Source organism: Xiphophorus couchianus, chromosome 19 (assembly GCF_001444195.1).
Source record: "Xiphophorus couchianus chromosome 19, X_couchianus-1.0, whole genome shotgun sequence".
NCBI lineage: Eukaryota > Metazoa > Chordata > Actinopteri > Cyprinodontiformes > Poeciliidae > Xiphophorus > Xiphophorus couchianus.
Window position 1 is genome coordinate 14315361 of NC_040246.1, and position 16031 is coordinate 14331391.

A 16031-nucleotide genomic window follows, 5' to 3' on the forward strand; every position below is an offset into this window, starting at 1 on the left:
CAAGTTCTAATGCAACTTTGTATTTAAAGTGGCATTATTTACCAAATGACACTTCATGACAAGTCATAAATATTCATGAAGACTCAATGATGTTCCTGTATTATGTCATATTTATGAAAGTGTCATGTCAGTCTTATGCACACCCTTTCAGAAACCTTTATTTACAGCATTTTTAAGTCTTGAGTCATTCCACTTTTGTTTTAAAGGACATTAATATTGATTAAGATCACTGTAACAAAGTTTCATTACTTGGAAGCAAAGTGGTTTGAAGATTTTGCACAGTTCTGAGGGCAATGCATCCACATTACGTTCGCATCTGTAAGTGTAAAGCAGGGCTACATACGCTATGCGTGTGTAAATACACCCTCCAGATGACAGCAGCTCGACAAGGCTCTCTAACCACATGATTTCAGTAGTAGCGTGAAAGCCGTCTTGTGCTCGGGGGAATTTCCCATCCACGTGTCTGAATACACGACAGAGAGGGCGGGATATAAACAAATGCAACCATTGGCTGCGTGCACATCCCGCTGGCGGACCCATATTAAAACTGACGTCAAATGGACTTGTAGCAGTTCCTTCTCGCAGAATGGAAGTAGCCGTGGAAGTGAAACGGATTAAACTCGCTTAATCTTGGCAGGATATTGAACTTTCCTTCGCTTTTTTCAAGCCCCCTTTTATGTGCTGGTGAGATAGTTATTAAAACGAAGCCTGGCTTTGCGGTAAGTACATGAAAAACAAGTATAACCTGCATAACGCTTTCCGCCAGCTGATCACCCCGAGAAAGACGCAAACAAACAATCCGCCGCCGCTGTTAAAATAACAGAAACTAATTTGTCTCGAAACATGAAGGATGTTATGGCACTTCGGTACGTCTCCGTTAAAAGCAGAACTTTAAATAACGCAGGCTGTCATTGTTTTAGTGGAGTTAAATTAAACCGGCTTCTCCCGGCTTTCACACACATGTCCGGCCGGTGAATGAGCTCTACGCCGCAGAAAGCTTCAGCAGTCTTAAAATGACAATATTAAACATCTGTAAACGTGAAATGGCGCATGTTCCACTTTATATGCCTAACATTGAAGCGATTCTTCTCCCGCTTGATATGTTTAAAATGCATTTTCACACATTATTTTATAATTTATGAGTTAATTTTTTTTCACACAATCAGGGTTATTGAAACTCCCTCATATCAGTCAACTTCCGCTTTGACACCAAACGATAAATTTTAGATTGCGGTTAACACTTTTATAATCTAAACAGTATTTATACAGTATTTATAAGCAATTAGAAGTTTTAAAAATTGTTTGTATAACTCCAAACTTTTTTTTCCCCTTTCACATTTTGTACCTCCTGAGGTCTTATGTGCAGTATTACATAAAGTTGAAGTGGGGTGATGTGAGGCTGTGTTGTATAAAAACTGTGACAATAACAGAGCTGCCTCAGTGCTTACGACCACCAGCCAGACTCCACTTGTGGTGTCTGCAGCAGGGGGAGCCACTGCTTGACAGAAACACACGGATCTCTGCCTGGGCAGTGGAGCAAAGCAAAACAATAGAGTTCATCTGGAAGTGTTTTTTTAATATTTTTGTTTTTCTTTTACAAAGCCCTTGTAGGCTGTTCTTACTCTGTGTTTGTCAAAACAAAGCATTAAGCTGTGCTCATGCAGCAGACAGGCAGGACTTTCTGCTTGTGCTGAAGAAATCAAACCCCCTCCTTCTTGTGGAGACCAGGTCAGGGAAAGTGGCTCAGGGTTTTCCTCAAGGACTGTCATTACGTTTTTGCTTTGGACCCTAATTTGGAATTGTGGTAGTATCATAACCCGGTATTACAACTTGATTGTGGATTTGGGTTTTGCTCGAGAGGCGGCTTGAATTTGAGACATATTTTGATAACTCTTTGACCCACTTTAAGGTTCAGGGTTGACTTGCAGCATATCATTGCCTTTGGAGAGGTTGCCAAGTCTTCTTTGAGACTCTTTCCACACTCTTGTGGTAAAATTGGCTTAATTCCTTCTAGTGAGAGTTTGGTCCTGCATGCTGAAGTGTCACTTTATATGTGCAATGGTGCAAAAAATTCTGAATCTTAGTAAAATTATTTACAGGGCAGTTAATTAAGAAGCCCAGCAAGAGCGAGCGAAAGAGACCGCCAAACTTTTATTTTGTGTAACCATGCCTCAACTGATTGGATAACCGCAGTGATCTGTGGTTACATCAGTGAGTTGAACACAGTCATTTGTTGAATTTAATCCTGAGCCACAAATGATGCCAACTCCTTTGTGGCTCAATTTTCTTCTAGTAGCCTGAAGAAAATGGGTTAACAGGTTAATGTTAATAATAGATCCTAGGGCAGCATAGTCTGACCTAGGACCAGCCTCAAAAATATCAAGGAGCCTCAAAAATATCAAAGATCTATCTATCTATCTATCTATCTATCTATCTATCTATCTATCTATCTATCTATCTATCTATCTATCTATCTATCTATCTATCTATCATACATTTCTTATAATGATAAAGATTTTGACTCATCTATGTCATAATAAATTCCAATTAATGATCTTTAATCATTGATGAATCACTGATTAAATGCAGTGTGCAGTTTTGTGACTCAAATCACAATTCTTTACATGACTGATGCCTTAAAGAAGTGTATTACAAATGCAATGTTTTTTAATAACAATACTGAGGAAATGATTTTCGTGTCATGCAATCATAGCCTAAACTTACCACAAAAATAGTAATAAATAGTTCTTATTGTCTCTTTTATTGTTATCACAATAGTATCACAAAGTATCATGATAAAACTTAAAGTCCATATCACCCACCGCTAAATCATGGCTTGTCACAATCTATTCAAGGCTGCTCCTCTGCTAGTGCCCCCCGTATGGAGGATGAGGAGGATGATGTGTTTGAGCCAGATCCCAACTGCTGGCGCACACCCTTCAGGGAGATAAAGTGCGAAGACCGGGGCACGCAGACGCACGGTCCTGGCCAGGCACTACACAACAGCATGCTGCCCTGTGGTGTTGTGGAGGAGCCCAGACGACTATTCTACGGTAAGTTGGTGACATGCTGTATTTTAAAATAAAAAGGGGAACAGCGCCTTGAGTGTGAGAACCGGTGTTATAAAACTGAAGCACAAAATCATCACGTGGAACTCACTGTGAGAAATGCCTAACCGTGTTGCTGCACTGATCTCACCCCTTGGCGCCTGATAGTCGTCATTACACCAGCATTTATGGTCTGTATGCACTCTACCCAGCTGCTTTGCTATTGAAAAGGCACCAATATGACTGGAGAGAAGTGGCAGAGGTGTTCACCTGTGCTGTTTATACCACTGATTATCAATGATAGCAAAGTTACACAGGCATCATATACAGCAGCCATTCCAAAGTAGCTCCATAACAACTGACTGACCCTGACATGTGAGTAACTTATAAAACTATTATGTGTAATAAAACCGCAGCTGGAAAAACGTGTTAAGGCTAAATGACACTGATCAGTGTTATGCAAACCTTTGTTTCTTTTCCTAAAGGAAGTCTGGCATGTGTCATTGCTTCAGTGACCATGTGGCTGTTTACAAGATAATAAGTATTGGCCTTGACACTCAACAGGTAACGCAGGTTTTCGATTGCACTTCCCAGCGCATTTTGAACTTGTCGGGGATTTTGACGCGAGGCAACAAGAGGAGCAGAACAGGATGGAGCAGTTACCCCTGCACCAGCCGGCTGCACTCAGCTTGGAGGCCTCCATCGGGCAGAAACTTCAGCTGATAGGCGACCAGTTTCACCGGGAACACTTACAACAGGTGAGAGGGAATGATGCACCATCACTGCTAAGAGTCACTTTATTTTGCATTTTACACCATCATGGTTAAAACACAGAAACAGAAGAGATGAAAGTAATTCAAAGGTTCTAACTGTATTTCAGAAACTTTTACAACAATAAAGCATCATCATATCACTTTCATACGACAGAAAGGACATCATAAACTAAAGATGCACCTATCAGGCTTTTAGAGATTTCCAGTTGTCTTTTCCAAGGAATTATAACACAAAAAAGAGAAAAATGTATGGCATATTCATTGATACAGGCAGTATATCAATGAATATCAATTGAATCCATGTATGTATCAATGTATCAATTGAATCCAATAGTAAATTATCACTCGTTATGCATTAAGGTGTCTTATCATAATCTAAAGTTCATGCATTAGTAACACCACCTAAGTAATTTTAAAATTTTTGAATCTAATTTTACAAGATCTCCTAATCATGTAACCAGACAGAGTTTCATGTAGAGTCAAAAGTTTGCTCATGTTTATTGTGTTTGCCCCATGTTTGTTTTGGAGAGGCTGTGTTCAGGCACAACTTCAGCCCTGTGCCTCTTGTTCCCTCAGCCCACAGATCCCAGGATGGCCCATCCCCCACATAGCCCACCGACACCAGTCCCTTACCCTTCCTCCTCTTCCTGTTTATTTCTCTCTCCTTTCTTTAGGGCATTTCCCCAGTGTGCTGTAGAGGCAAGAGGCATAAGGATCCCTGACTCAAACAATACACCCTGTCCACAAAGTTTGTGTGCTGCTTCTACATGGGGTGCATTAAATCTTCATACCTGAACAGTATGCATATAACTTCTGTCAAATGCAAGATGTACAACACGTATGCAATTAAACATAAACACATTTTAGTCTGTGCATAAAAAAGCAGAAGTTTCAGAAGTAGGTAAACATGTTGTAACCCAAAGCTCAACAAATGAGCCCAGAGGGGAACAGCTGTGGTTCTGGGGAGTCTTCAGTCACCCCTGTACTCAGCAACAAACTGAAAACAAAAATTAAACACAATATGAATAGGGGGCTAAATCCATGATGATGCATAAAAAGGACTGGGTGGATGTTTGGAAATTAAACCACAAAATATGCAGATGACAACCATCTTCAGCTCTTTTGGAAAAAGGGCTCCTCACTGTCCTGCCTGCCTAAAACCTCCAATTTTTAACCTCACAAAATGAAGTGTGAGATAGTTTCGTATTTTCTCATGAGCTTATCAAGTAAAGGTTATTTATGCTACCTCTGCAAACCATGACTCATGTGCACTGGAGAACACACACAGAACCAGACAGTCAGACGGTAGGTTTGCTGTTAAGCGTAGTTGTGGCCGTAGTTCTGACACACAACTTAGGCTGGACTGTGTCAGGAGATGAGGAAGTGGCTTTTGCCCCTTCTTACTGTTGTAGCAAACAAAAGAGTCAGAGTGAGAACGAACCTTGTGCAGTCACATCCTGCATGCACATGTTGTGATACTAGTGACTTAATGTGAGAATTTTTTTTTGTGCTTCTGCCATGAGGACTGAGTTAACTAAAGTCAGAAAAGAAATGCCTGAATTTTGCAAATAAATTCTAACTATTTTTCACTTATGTTTATTTCTATGTTGTTACAGAGGCATGTTTTTGAGGCTGAACCACACAAATGATGTACAGTCTTAGATGTGTGTGCCTCTGCAGTGTCTATTTTTGGCACTGCTTGTGCAGCTTTTTGTATTGTGTGTGTGTATGCACACGGCATGCATGGCTACACCCATGCTTGTTTTTCTGCTGTTTGCCATCCCTCTCTTCTCACTTTTTCTCTGTGAGAATCGGGACAAAAACTTTCACTGGATAACAACGATTGGTGCTTAGATGCATTTCAGCAATCCAAAACTTTTCAAGGAACCAGGGTTGTATTTTGTGTTGTTGTTGTTTTATTTGACTCCTATTGTTTCCACTGCAGAGTTTGAACTTGGACTGAAGCTGGAGTTTCTGTAACTGATTATTTGCCCGTCTGGTTATTGCTAATAAGAGTTTGAATTCTTGACATTTAAGATATTATTTTCCAAATATTGCATCCAAACAGCCCTTTCCGATTTCAGTGGTGCACATTTTAAAATAACGATGGAATTACAATGTGATATATTTTTCAGCTCTCCTCCTGCAGTAGGAGAGACCTGCTCACTTAACAGCCTGGTTTTGAAACTCACAGTAGAAACACACAACTGACAACTAGGGTGAAAGAAGGTTCTGGGAAATTAAATAAATGTTTCAGGTCCCATTGTACAAACAACTTTTATCTCATCTCTGCCCTGTTGCTCTGGACCACAGCCGACTTATTAAGCAATTATTCAGTGCAGACACTTGTCTTGGAGCAATTCAAGTGCTTCTGACTGCCATCACATTGATGGGTTTTCTTAGCAGTGTGGCTGCAAGTGTTCTCCATGGGAGCTCCTTGCCCCAGGCGAAACAAGGGATTAGGCAGCGCAGGAGTGCTGGTGGATGTTGACAGATAAATTGCTCCTCAGTCACAGAGGGCTGGAGGGGACGCTGAGGTCCCCCGAGGATGGCTGACATTAGCTGGTCTGCTATTTGAGACATGGCAGTAATGACAGTCACAATGGCAGGAAGACGGCTCCAGCCTGCGCAGGGCAAGGAGCAGAGTTAGGTTTCATCCCCATGTTTTTTTAAGAGACGACTCTCGGTGCTTTGGATAGGAGGTGTTGAAAGGAGGGTTGAATATCTTCTGTGTCTGTGCATGTGGCTGTGTGTGCGGTGACTGTGTGTGCATGTATGTTGTGTTTGTGGCTTTATCTCTGCACTCTCTCCTTTCAGCACTTGTAGAAAAGAGGGAAGAGGGTTTGATTAATGTCTAAACAAGTTCTAGTATCTTATTATTAATCTGTATAGATTTTTCTGTTCTACTAAGCTTTGTTGCATGTTTGTATTTTACTTTGGGCTCTTTCTCTTTACTGATACGACTAATCCAGAGTTTCATGCTGTGGAGGCCGGTTTGTTTACTCAAGCGATAGGACAGTGCTTCTGAGCAGCTGGCCTGACGGACAACCTGCTCTGGAAACTGATAAAGCATATCAGGGTAGTGTCAGAGTGACGACACAGAGAATCTGGCTAGACTCTTGCGCTCTATCAGCCAGCTAAATTTAGGGGCAGACGCCTTTTGGCAGTTACTGGCATGACTCATGAGTACGCTGTGACAGGCTGGTGCACACCTCTTGTTGTCACGCTTACTCTCTTTCCCTGTTTATTTGTGTGCATGCTACTTAACTTGGTAGAAGTGAGTGCAAAAGGTCACAAGAACATTTTGTTTTTGAGATGAAAATGAATTGCTCTTCTTGCAGTTTAGAGCGAAACATGATAAATTCCTAAAATGACACATTGGCATTGCTGCATTTGCTAACAAATACTCAATATTTGCCAACCAAATAAATCTAATTTATCAGTGTAATCATATAATTAAGCTTTAAATAAAAAGTCTGAAGATCTACCTCGTGGTTTTTCAAGTTTAAGCTTTTAGCTTGTGAGGAGATAATCCACTCTGTTACTTTTATTCCACTATCATAATATCCCCCGGCAAGATTTAGATACAATGTGTAACAGAGACCTTCCCAAGTGCTGTTGCCATAATTTTGTTCCTTTTTCATTATTTTGTATTTTTTTTCTTTGGAGCACAAGTAAGAGTATGGAAGTGGAAAAGCTAGATTCTCTCATGCTAGCTGGAACATGGTAAAGCTTACGCAACACCATACAATGTTCACCACAGATTGATAAGAAAATAAGAAAACCCAACAGTCTTATCACAGTGGCAGCTCCTGTCTTTCAACTGTTTCAAGGTCTGGACATCATGATGAGTGCCTTCCAAAAGTAATCATGCACAAACATGTCCACATTTTGTTTCGTTACAACCTCAAACTGAAGTGGTTTTTATTCGGATCTTACTAGAAAGACCAAAAAGCTTTTGTGCAAGTGTAAAGAAAATTGTGTGTGAAAATGTGAAGATTAGGTATGTTTAAAAGTAACCACATTTCTTTGCTCTAACACTCCTACATAACAGGGAGTTCTACCAACTACCTTCAGCGGTTTCCTAATTAGTTAATAGAATTTGTGATTAATTGCACACCAGCAATTAATCACAGTATTAATAAAGCTGTTCTCAGAAAGCCTCAGATGGTTTGTTAGTGAACACTAGTGAACAAATATCATCATAAAGACCAAGGAACATAGCAGACAGGTCAAGTTTAAAGCACAACATTTTGTTACAAAACAGTATTCTAATTTTTGAACATCTCACCGAGACCTATTCAGTCTATTAATCAAAATGTAAGCGAATGGGAAAACAATAAGCAGGCCAAGGAAGAAAAGCATTCATCAGAGAAGCAATCAAGAGGTCCATGGTAACTCTGGAGCTGCAGAGGTTCATATGTTAGGTGGAAAAGTCACCTAACAACTATATAAATTTTTCACTCCAGACCCCATTGTGAAAACCAAAATTTATAGGAAGTTTAATTTGCAGTTCACCAAAAGTAATTTAGGGGGAAATGCAAAAATTTGGAAGAAGGTGCTCTGGTCATTTGTGAGCTCTCCATTCAGTCCAGTCGGTCTGGACTTGAAACATTGCATAAAAGAAGAGGAAGAAAATACCCTCTTTTACAAAACACTTTCACAGCGATTAAGGTGCAACAGTGGTTTTGTAAAAGTATGAATCTGGTCACCAGTTAATTGTAGTTGAGACATAGGCTGTGTGTGACCAGACAGCTGCAGAATAGTAAGAAGGCAAGTTTTATCATTTAAATTAGAAGCATATGCAACAAGATCGCAAAACTAAGTTTGTCGGCAATTATTTTCAAGAGAGTAGCATGGGGAAACTTCTGATGTAGATTTTATGTGTAGCATTGTTGTGGTATGACACCTCCTATCAATCCTCCCCAACAACTTTATTTTAAAAAACAACAGTCTTGCAATGTATCGACTTCACTTGTGAATTATAAATGCCCAAAAGGAACTGTAAGGCATGTCATCTTTAGGATAATGTTTCAATCTCCAGATGTGCAAAGCTGGTTGAGGCATATCTCAAAAGACTTAGACTTGTGGGGTGCACAACCCACATATGGAGGCCTTAGTCTTTGACGCGGCTGTCACAGGTTCGATACCCAGCTGTGATGACCTTTGCTGCATGTCTTCCCCCTTCTCTCATTACCCACTTTCCTGTCAATTCACTATCAAATAAAGGCCACTAGAGCCAATAACACCTTAAAAAAAGACTTAGACTTGCATTTAGTGTAAAAGGTTTTCATAAAAAATGTTTACTCAATGGAACTGAATAGATATGCATGCCAGTCTTTTCAGACTTATTTAAAACCATATATAACTGACCCTCCACTTCACAATATACACTACACAGTGTTGGTCTGCCACGTAAAATTAGTCATAGTTTAATTAAGCCTTATTAGCTAAAGCAAATTTAGCTTTATTAATTGGACTACTACGGACTGAAAATAGTCTCATCATTATCAGCCATAAAAGAGTCTGTCTTTCATCAGCAGGTGAGCTGTTGGACTACTGTAGCTGGCATGTAGACGCATTTTCTTTCAGAGACTCTCTGGCCCTCATCAGGAGCCCCCTAATCCCATTTGGTGTAATTATCTTATCTCAGGTTCTCAATGAGCGAGATAGCATTATCCCCCCTAATCGTACACAATCCAATTGGCTTGCAGACCTAAGAGTCTCGTCTTTGGTTGCTGGCTGTCGGTCTCAAACAGACAGATTAGAAAAAAACTGTGACTGTATGATGCATGTGTTTATTGCTTGGAATGTTTATTAGGAAGCCTGAATTTGTGTGGACCCAACACAGAAATAAAGGCTCAAGTAATAAATGCTGTTGGGGACAAAAGCAGACTGTTGTGGAAATATCATCGCTGTTCCAGTGTCTGGTTCTGTCTTCCTAGTTGACCTACTTCACTGTGCCTCCTGTCAATTGCATCATTTCACAGCCCAATATAAACTAAATGCAATAGTAAAGACCAAATCTTTGTGTTGCTTTTGAAGTTTGTAGACTGTACTAATGGCTAAATGCTTTATTTCTGTTTGATTTTTCAGTATCAACAAAACCAAAGGAATCAGGGGCCGCTGTGGTGGCGCATGACTGCAGCTCTTCTCAGCCTCCTGTTTGATAGGGGGTTTATTGCTGGAGGAGGTGGAGCAGGACAGAGGTGAGGGGGAACTTCCTCTTATATCCTTTGTCTTCATCTCTGTTTTGACGAACTGGACTCCTGAAGGCACTGTCCAATCTAACACGGGTCTGTTTGAGGGAGGAAAGAAAGGAGGGAAAATAGTCACCGCGGGACGGCGACAACCAAATTTTATACAAGGGCGTGTGTTTTTTTTCTTTAAAAGAAGATGCCATGATGCTCCGGAATTCATCTAAAGGACAATGTTTATATTTAGGCCTACATGTCATGTAGTCGTCTTGTACAGTACATTGTTCGTTTTTTTTTTTTTTTGTGCACTTCAATATGTGTCCTTCTTAAAAGACCTGACCTCCACAGACCTTAGGAATGCCTTAGTCAGTGTCTTCTGCCAGAAGGAGAATTGAGTGTTTTTTTTTTTTTGACAAGCAAGATGAGATGGTTAAGGAAATGAAAGGAAATGTGGTGTGACGGTTTCTTTTCTGATGTCCCCCAGGAGACCAGTCAAGTTAATTTACTCACTTCCAAAGAGACCACTTCCCAGAACAAAGCATTTTGCACCTCACCTCAATGGAACATTTATCTATTTATCTTTTCTATGTATTTTTCTCTTATTTTCTTTGGTGTCAATTTTAACCCGTCATATCTTTTAGGATTTCACGAATAAGGTAAACGTTCTGTACATAAAAAAGTTGGCACACTGTGAATTGTTATCAAAGTTTAGTTGTGCGCTACATGTCAAACATTTGGGACTTTTTCAACTATATAAGAGGTGAAGTTCGCTGTTCTGAACAACACTACCTGATCAAATGGGCCTGGTTGGTGCCAGCAGACCTGATAAACTTCAAAAAAGACTTTAGATAAATATCAGACCTTGTGCAGATGACTCCACTTTTATGACTAAAGAACTGACTAGATAATTTAGCTTTAAATACAGTTCTGTAGTGGTTAGTTAACATGGAAATCATTTACGTATTTTAGGATCTTGTTTTGCTGTCGCCCTGGTCAAGTCCCTCCTTCGTTATGCCCAATTTCCGTGATGAACGTTATTCTGAAAAACTTCTCAGGATCGTGAAAGGTTACTTATTAAAAAAAATTATATTTCCCATTGACTGGACATTTAGTTACACAATTGAAAACTTGTTTGGTTACAACTGACATAATGGGTACTGATGATGCCCACCAGGCCTTGCCCACTCTAGACGAAGAGCAGGATCGCCCAAATAGAAAAACCTGCAATTTGACATGAAAGTTAATGAATAGACGGTCGTCTGTCTGATTAATAGAAATGTTATATCTTGTAGCTGTACTAACAGCTAAGGGATGTCTGAGATGTAGCACACTGAGTAGATATTTACATTAAAATCATAGGGTGTTGACATGTATATAAAAAAACTATTAAGGTCTTGCACCATGCACTAAATTAGAGCAAATGAATCAAGCACACTGTCACACTGTTTAAAAGTTTACTTTTTTAAGTTTCATTTCACCAAATATACAGTTTTTTTTTTAGCATAGCCTTATTCCTAGGATTTTCTCTTCATTTTATGTGTTCTTTTTATGTGATTGTTTTCAGACCTCCATGCCCTTTAAGTGGAGCTGTGGATCCACTGTTTTTGCACTAGACTTCCACCCGTTTAAGAGTTCAGATTGTTTCCGAGCTAACCTCTTTCTCGTATGAAGGTTTTTCAGTCCCAGCTTGTTTCCACCACATTTCAGATGTATTCACTTATATGGCCAAGACAAATAATCAGTATTGAGAACCGACTGACTGAGCACAATGTGCATTTAGCATCAGTTCTGGAAATTTCACTCACTAGTGTTTCAGGATTTCAGTTGAGTGAGAGCAACTTTTTTGCAGAAGACCAACTTTGAACACCAAGTTAATATGGCATAAACAGTCTGTGAAACAGAATCCCCTCCTCTCAGGATACCCTTGTGTGGTTTCACATCATTTGATATTCTGTTGGGTGATCTTACATTGTCTGTGGTACTCAGATTTAGATTTGGAACGTGGGTACACACATAACCACCACTGGCTCACCAGACAAACAAATAAACAGAAGTGAAAAAGACTGTAATTACTGTTGAAATATGAATACATATAAATACACTGTTAAAGATATTGTTTATGTATTAAGGTTTTTTTTTATTATTATTATTATTTTCATGCTGAATCTTTTGGACCCGAGGAGCAGTACATATCAGGGGTCTATAATTACTTGCTCCTTACTATGTATCAAGTTGATCACTGCATAATTACTGTCTCGTTTTCTCTTTAAGATGTCTCAGGGACAGACTTTTTGGGCTACTGGTAACCTTGAGAATCTGTTACATGTTTCAGAGAAAAAGAGTGTTGTCACCCATTTATTTATATTAGAACCTCTTGAGGTGTTTTCAAGTCTTCTGTATTTTCATTTCATTTAGAGTTCCTGTAGTCTAATTTCCAGCACACACACATAGGTACAGTTTGAGGAGTCTGGGCTGGCATGCTGGCGGTGGTGGTGACAGGGGCTCCTGAGTTTGCAGTCAGAGGAGAGAGAGGTGCACTAAGTGTGGTTGTGGTAATAGTTTCCTGCAGATCCTGAACACTGAGCCAGTCCCTGTAGCACCTCGTCGCACGATCAGGTCTTGACTTCCTCCTCATGCAGCTCCTGCATGGCATGTTTTTTTTTCAGTGGTTCATTTAATTTGTAATTTATTTTTTCTTCCTTTTTAATTTATTTTTGGTATGTTTTACCAATTTCTACTGTATACACTTGTGTGTGCAATCACCTCTTCCTCTTTCTGCTTTGATCTTGGACTCATAAATGGTTCAGCTTAAGAATAATTGTGCCTGATTTTTGGGGGATTTTTATTGTATCACTCATTTCTCACAGCCTGTAAAAAAACAGCGCTCTGAGTTTGTCATAGAACAGAGTGCACATTGTCTTCTACTTTTCACTTACAGCCAGAACAGAAGTTAATAAATATGTATTGTATGTTGTTGCCAATATGAAGAGGAAAACTACAATCCACCTTTTAAGCCCGTATGAATGTGTGACACTTAAACGATGAATATGATTATTGGTGAAGTAAACTCAAAATTTTCAATTTGTTTAAAACGTTTATGATTTTTTTGGGTCCAGAAGTTTCAATGCAGTTCAACTTATCTCATGTATAATTAGTCATCATACATCATGCCCATTGCTAATGATACCGAGGATATTGAGAGAGCATAGAAATGAAAAGGTTTCCTATTTACACAAATCACAGAATGTTTGTTCCTTAATCCCAATCATTGTGTTGTAATCAGTATGCACTGGAAAGTACTTTGTTTCTGTAAATCCCAGAAGTATTTTAATGTATAGTATAAACTCTGGATTGTTTTCATAGGCTAATCTGGCCATATGTCAGCTGTATCTCTGTGCATTATTTGGACAAGAAGGTTCAGGTTTAATAGCCTGTTGATTTATTGAATAGGGAAACAAGCCACCATGGTGTCCTTATATTTTTTAAGTGGAAGTTTCCTAAATTGTGCTCACAGCAATTTGTGATTGCTGAGGTCCAAGACTTGGACAGGTACTTTTTGGAAACCATCAGTGTCTTGAATTTTGTTTTCCACTTTTACGTTTATATTGGAATTTGTGTTTTTGGAAGAAGATTTAGCCTGTTTTGTACCATAACATTTATTCTTTGAGGTCTTTCTTAACTTTTAAAATTGTATTTTCTTAAGAAAAAGTGTCTTTTTTTGTAAGGACAGTTCATTCTTGTAAGACTTTTTTAAGACAAGCAAGATCATTTTAAAGTCAATGAGATCGAAATCATTTGTTTTTAATAAAAATGAATTCTGAACATTCCTTGCACATCTTACTATAGCGTAATGAACTTGGGCCAAACATTATACGGTTTGATTGACTTAACTCATGAGCTCGTTGCTATAAAATGTTTGCCCTTCTTTACAGAACAGATAGCTGACCATGTATTTCTAAAAACCCTGGAATATGCCTTTAACTGCTCGATTTCAATGAAGTCTTGATTATCACACACTCTCTGTATACCAAGAAATGAGACCCAGCGAAAATGTAGCATTTTTGTAAACATTGACTGTGTGTTTTCGAGACTCTACTGTGCACTCTTTTTATCTTGTGTTTATATGTATTTTTTCTGGTTGTTAATATTCATATGGAAGTAAAGACAATTTGCTATGTAGTGCAATATGCTGTATATACAGAGTTTTGCTCTACAAATGTTTTTTTCTGGATTTCTTGTTGTTTATTGGTACTTTTTTTCAATAAAATATTATGGAAGTTATCAAACTGAGTTAAGTTTTCTATGGTGATCAAGATAACATACAGTTCCTTTCAAAATATTTACTCCACTAGAGATTTTTCAATTTTTGACACATTACAAACATGCATTTCATTGTGTTTTGTTTTAGAATTAAAGGACAGATCACAGCAACTACGTGCATAATACTGGGCCTCCTCTGTGTTCAGCCCCACTTAGTTAATAATTTGTAGAACCACTTTTCCCTCCCATTATAACAAATGTTTAGGGGTCAGCTTTTACAAGAATTGTAGATCTAGACAGGAATTTCCCCCCTTTCTTTTTGGAAAATAGCTTAAGCTCTGTCCATTTAAATGGAGATCATATGTGAATATGATTATATGATGTGATATAAAATGACATAATTTGAAGTGCCAGTGCCATCACTGAAATTTGATTCTTAATGGCTCAATCTAACACATGGCTATGCTTTGATCTAAACTATTCCACTGCAGCTCTGTTTTAGGGTCATTGCCTTGCATGCTGGAAGGTGAACCTCTGCCACAGTTTCAAATCTAGTCTAAAATGTGTCAGATGAGGCCAAAGCTTGGTATGCTGTTTGATAACCTAACCCAGCTTTAAACTTCTCCACGTTTATCTTGAACTTATCTGCTATGTTTTTTGTCTTCATGATGTTTTTCACTAATGTTCTCCAACAAACCACTATAATTTAGGTGACTTCCTAAGATAGTTCTTTAGACTGAATTTCATTTAGAGGTATCAGAGGACAGCATTCAGATGTATGATACAATCTTCTAATTTTTATATATAATTACATTTAAAAACCATATGTGATTTTCTTTAAATGTCACATGCTCCACTTTGTGTTGGTCTATCTTATAAAATCACAAAGTCTGAATGAAACATGACAAAGTTTGATAAAAAAAGTTCAAGAGGTGTTAATATGTTTCCAAGGCACTGTAAAGCATTACAGCTATATTCATATAAATGTGAAAACTTAGAAAAAAATGATCTTTCTCTTGACTTTAATACCAATTCATGTCATCTAATCATAGACATAAAAAAAACTGTTGCGGCCCAAACATTTCTTTCTCCTTTGTCTTGCTTCTAATCCTTTGTGCTTTAACTCTATTTGCAGGAGTTCTGTATTGAGCATGTAAGTCACTGGCTGATTAGCAAGTGTGTGAGTCCAGCTGCGTCTTTGAAGCCAACCAGGCGAATCGCAAAGACTTTTTTCATCATTTTTATCTAGTTTAGTAATTAGTTTGGTGAAAGCAGTGGGGCTTCCTGAAATCTCTAATATCTGCTGTCCGAACAATGCACACGTGCAGATACTGTGTGCTCGCACTGCATGACAAGAGAATAGGTCCGTGTGTATATTGAATAAGAAGAGGTACTGTCACATCTTCAAAGGTTAAGGCCGACCTGCTGAGCCTGCAGATTAGTTACGCTGCACCCTCAATGCCTGAAGGCTCTGGAGGAGATTGATTACCCCTGACACACGTAAATATAAAGCATTTGTTCAGTCTTTTTGTTATGTTTGTGATGTATTATTTGCTAAATGTACAAGCTTCCTATCTATTCTTCTGTAGGAACTGTACTGACACCAGTGAAAGATTAAGGTACAAGCACTTGTAATAACACTACAGAGAACGATGCTTTTTCTTTCTGTTTAGCAGACATCCTACCGTCTCTTTCCTTGGGGCTGACGCGTGGCACTCTTATTGTTGTACATGCCAGGTAGAGTTTCATGCTTA

The 16031-nt window shown here is 38.8% G+C and overlaps 1 protein-coding gene across 2 annotated transcripts; it reads left to right on the forward strand.

The window, feature by feature from the left end:
* Positions 1-530: 530 nt before the first annotated feature.
* On the forward strand, positions 531-14298 carry bmf1 (BCL2 modifying factor 1). Of its 2 annotated transcripts, none has more exons than XM_028001152.1 (4): positions 531-719; positions 2856-3053; positions 3642-3805; positions 9917-14298. In XM_028001152.1, the coding sequence occupies exons 2-4, from the start codon at positions 2882-2884 to the stop codon at positions 10031-10033; spliced, it is 453 nt and encodes a 150-aa protein (XP_027856953.1). In that variant the 5' UTR covers positions 531-719; positions 2856-2881; the 3' UTR covers positions 10034-14298. The 2 variants fall into 2 exon arrangements, with proteins under 2 accessions (XP_027856953.1, XP_027856952.1); XM_028001151.1 differs by having other exon boundaries at positions 533-719; positions 3612-3805.
* Positions 14299-16031: the final 1733 nt, after the last annotated feature.

Excerpts from the sequence above, each read along its gene's own strand:
- bmf1 (XM_028001151.1), top strand. The coding sequence starts at position 2,882 with ATGGAGGATGAGGAGGATGATGTGTTTGAGCCAGATCCCAACTGCTGG. Across the intron at positions 3,054-3,611 it reads GCCCAGACGACTATTCTACG|GTAACGCAGGTTTTCGATTG; the intron begins GTAAGTTGGTGA and ends GACACTCAACAG. Across the intron at positions 3,806-9,916 it reads ACCGGGAACACTTACAACAG|TATCAACAAAACCAAAGGAA; the intron begins GTGAGAGGGAAT and ends TTGATTTTTCAG.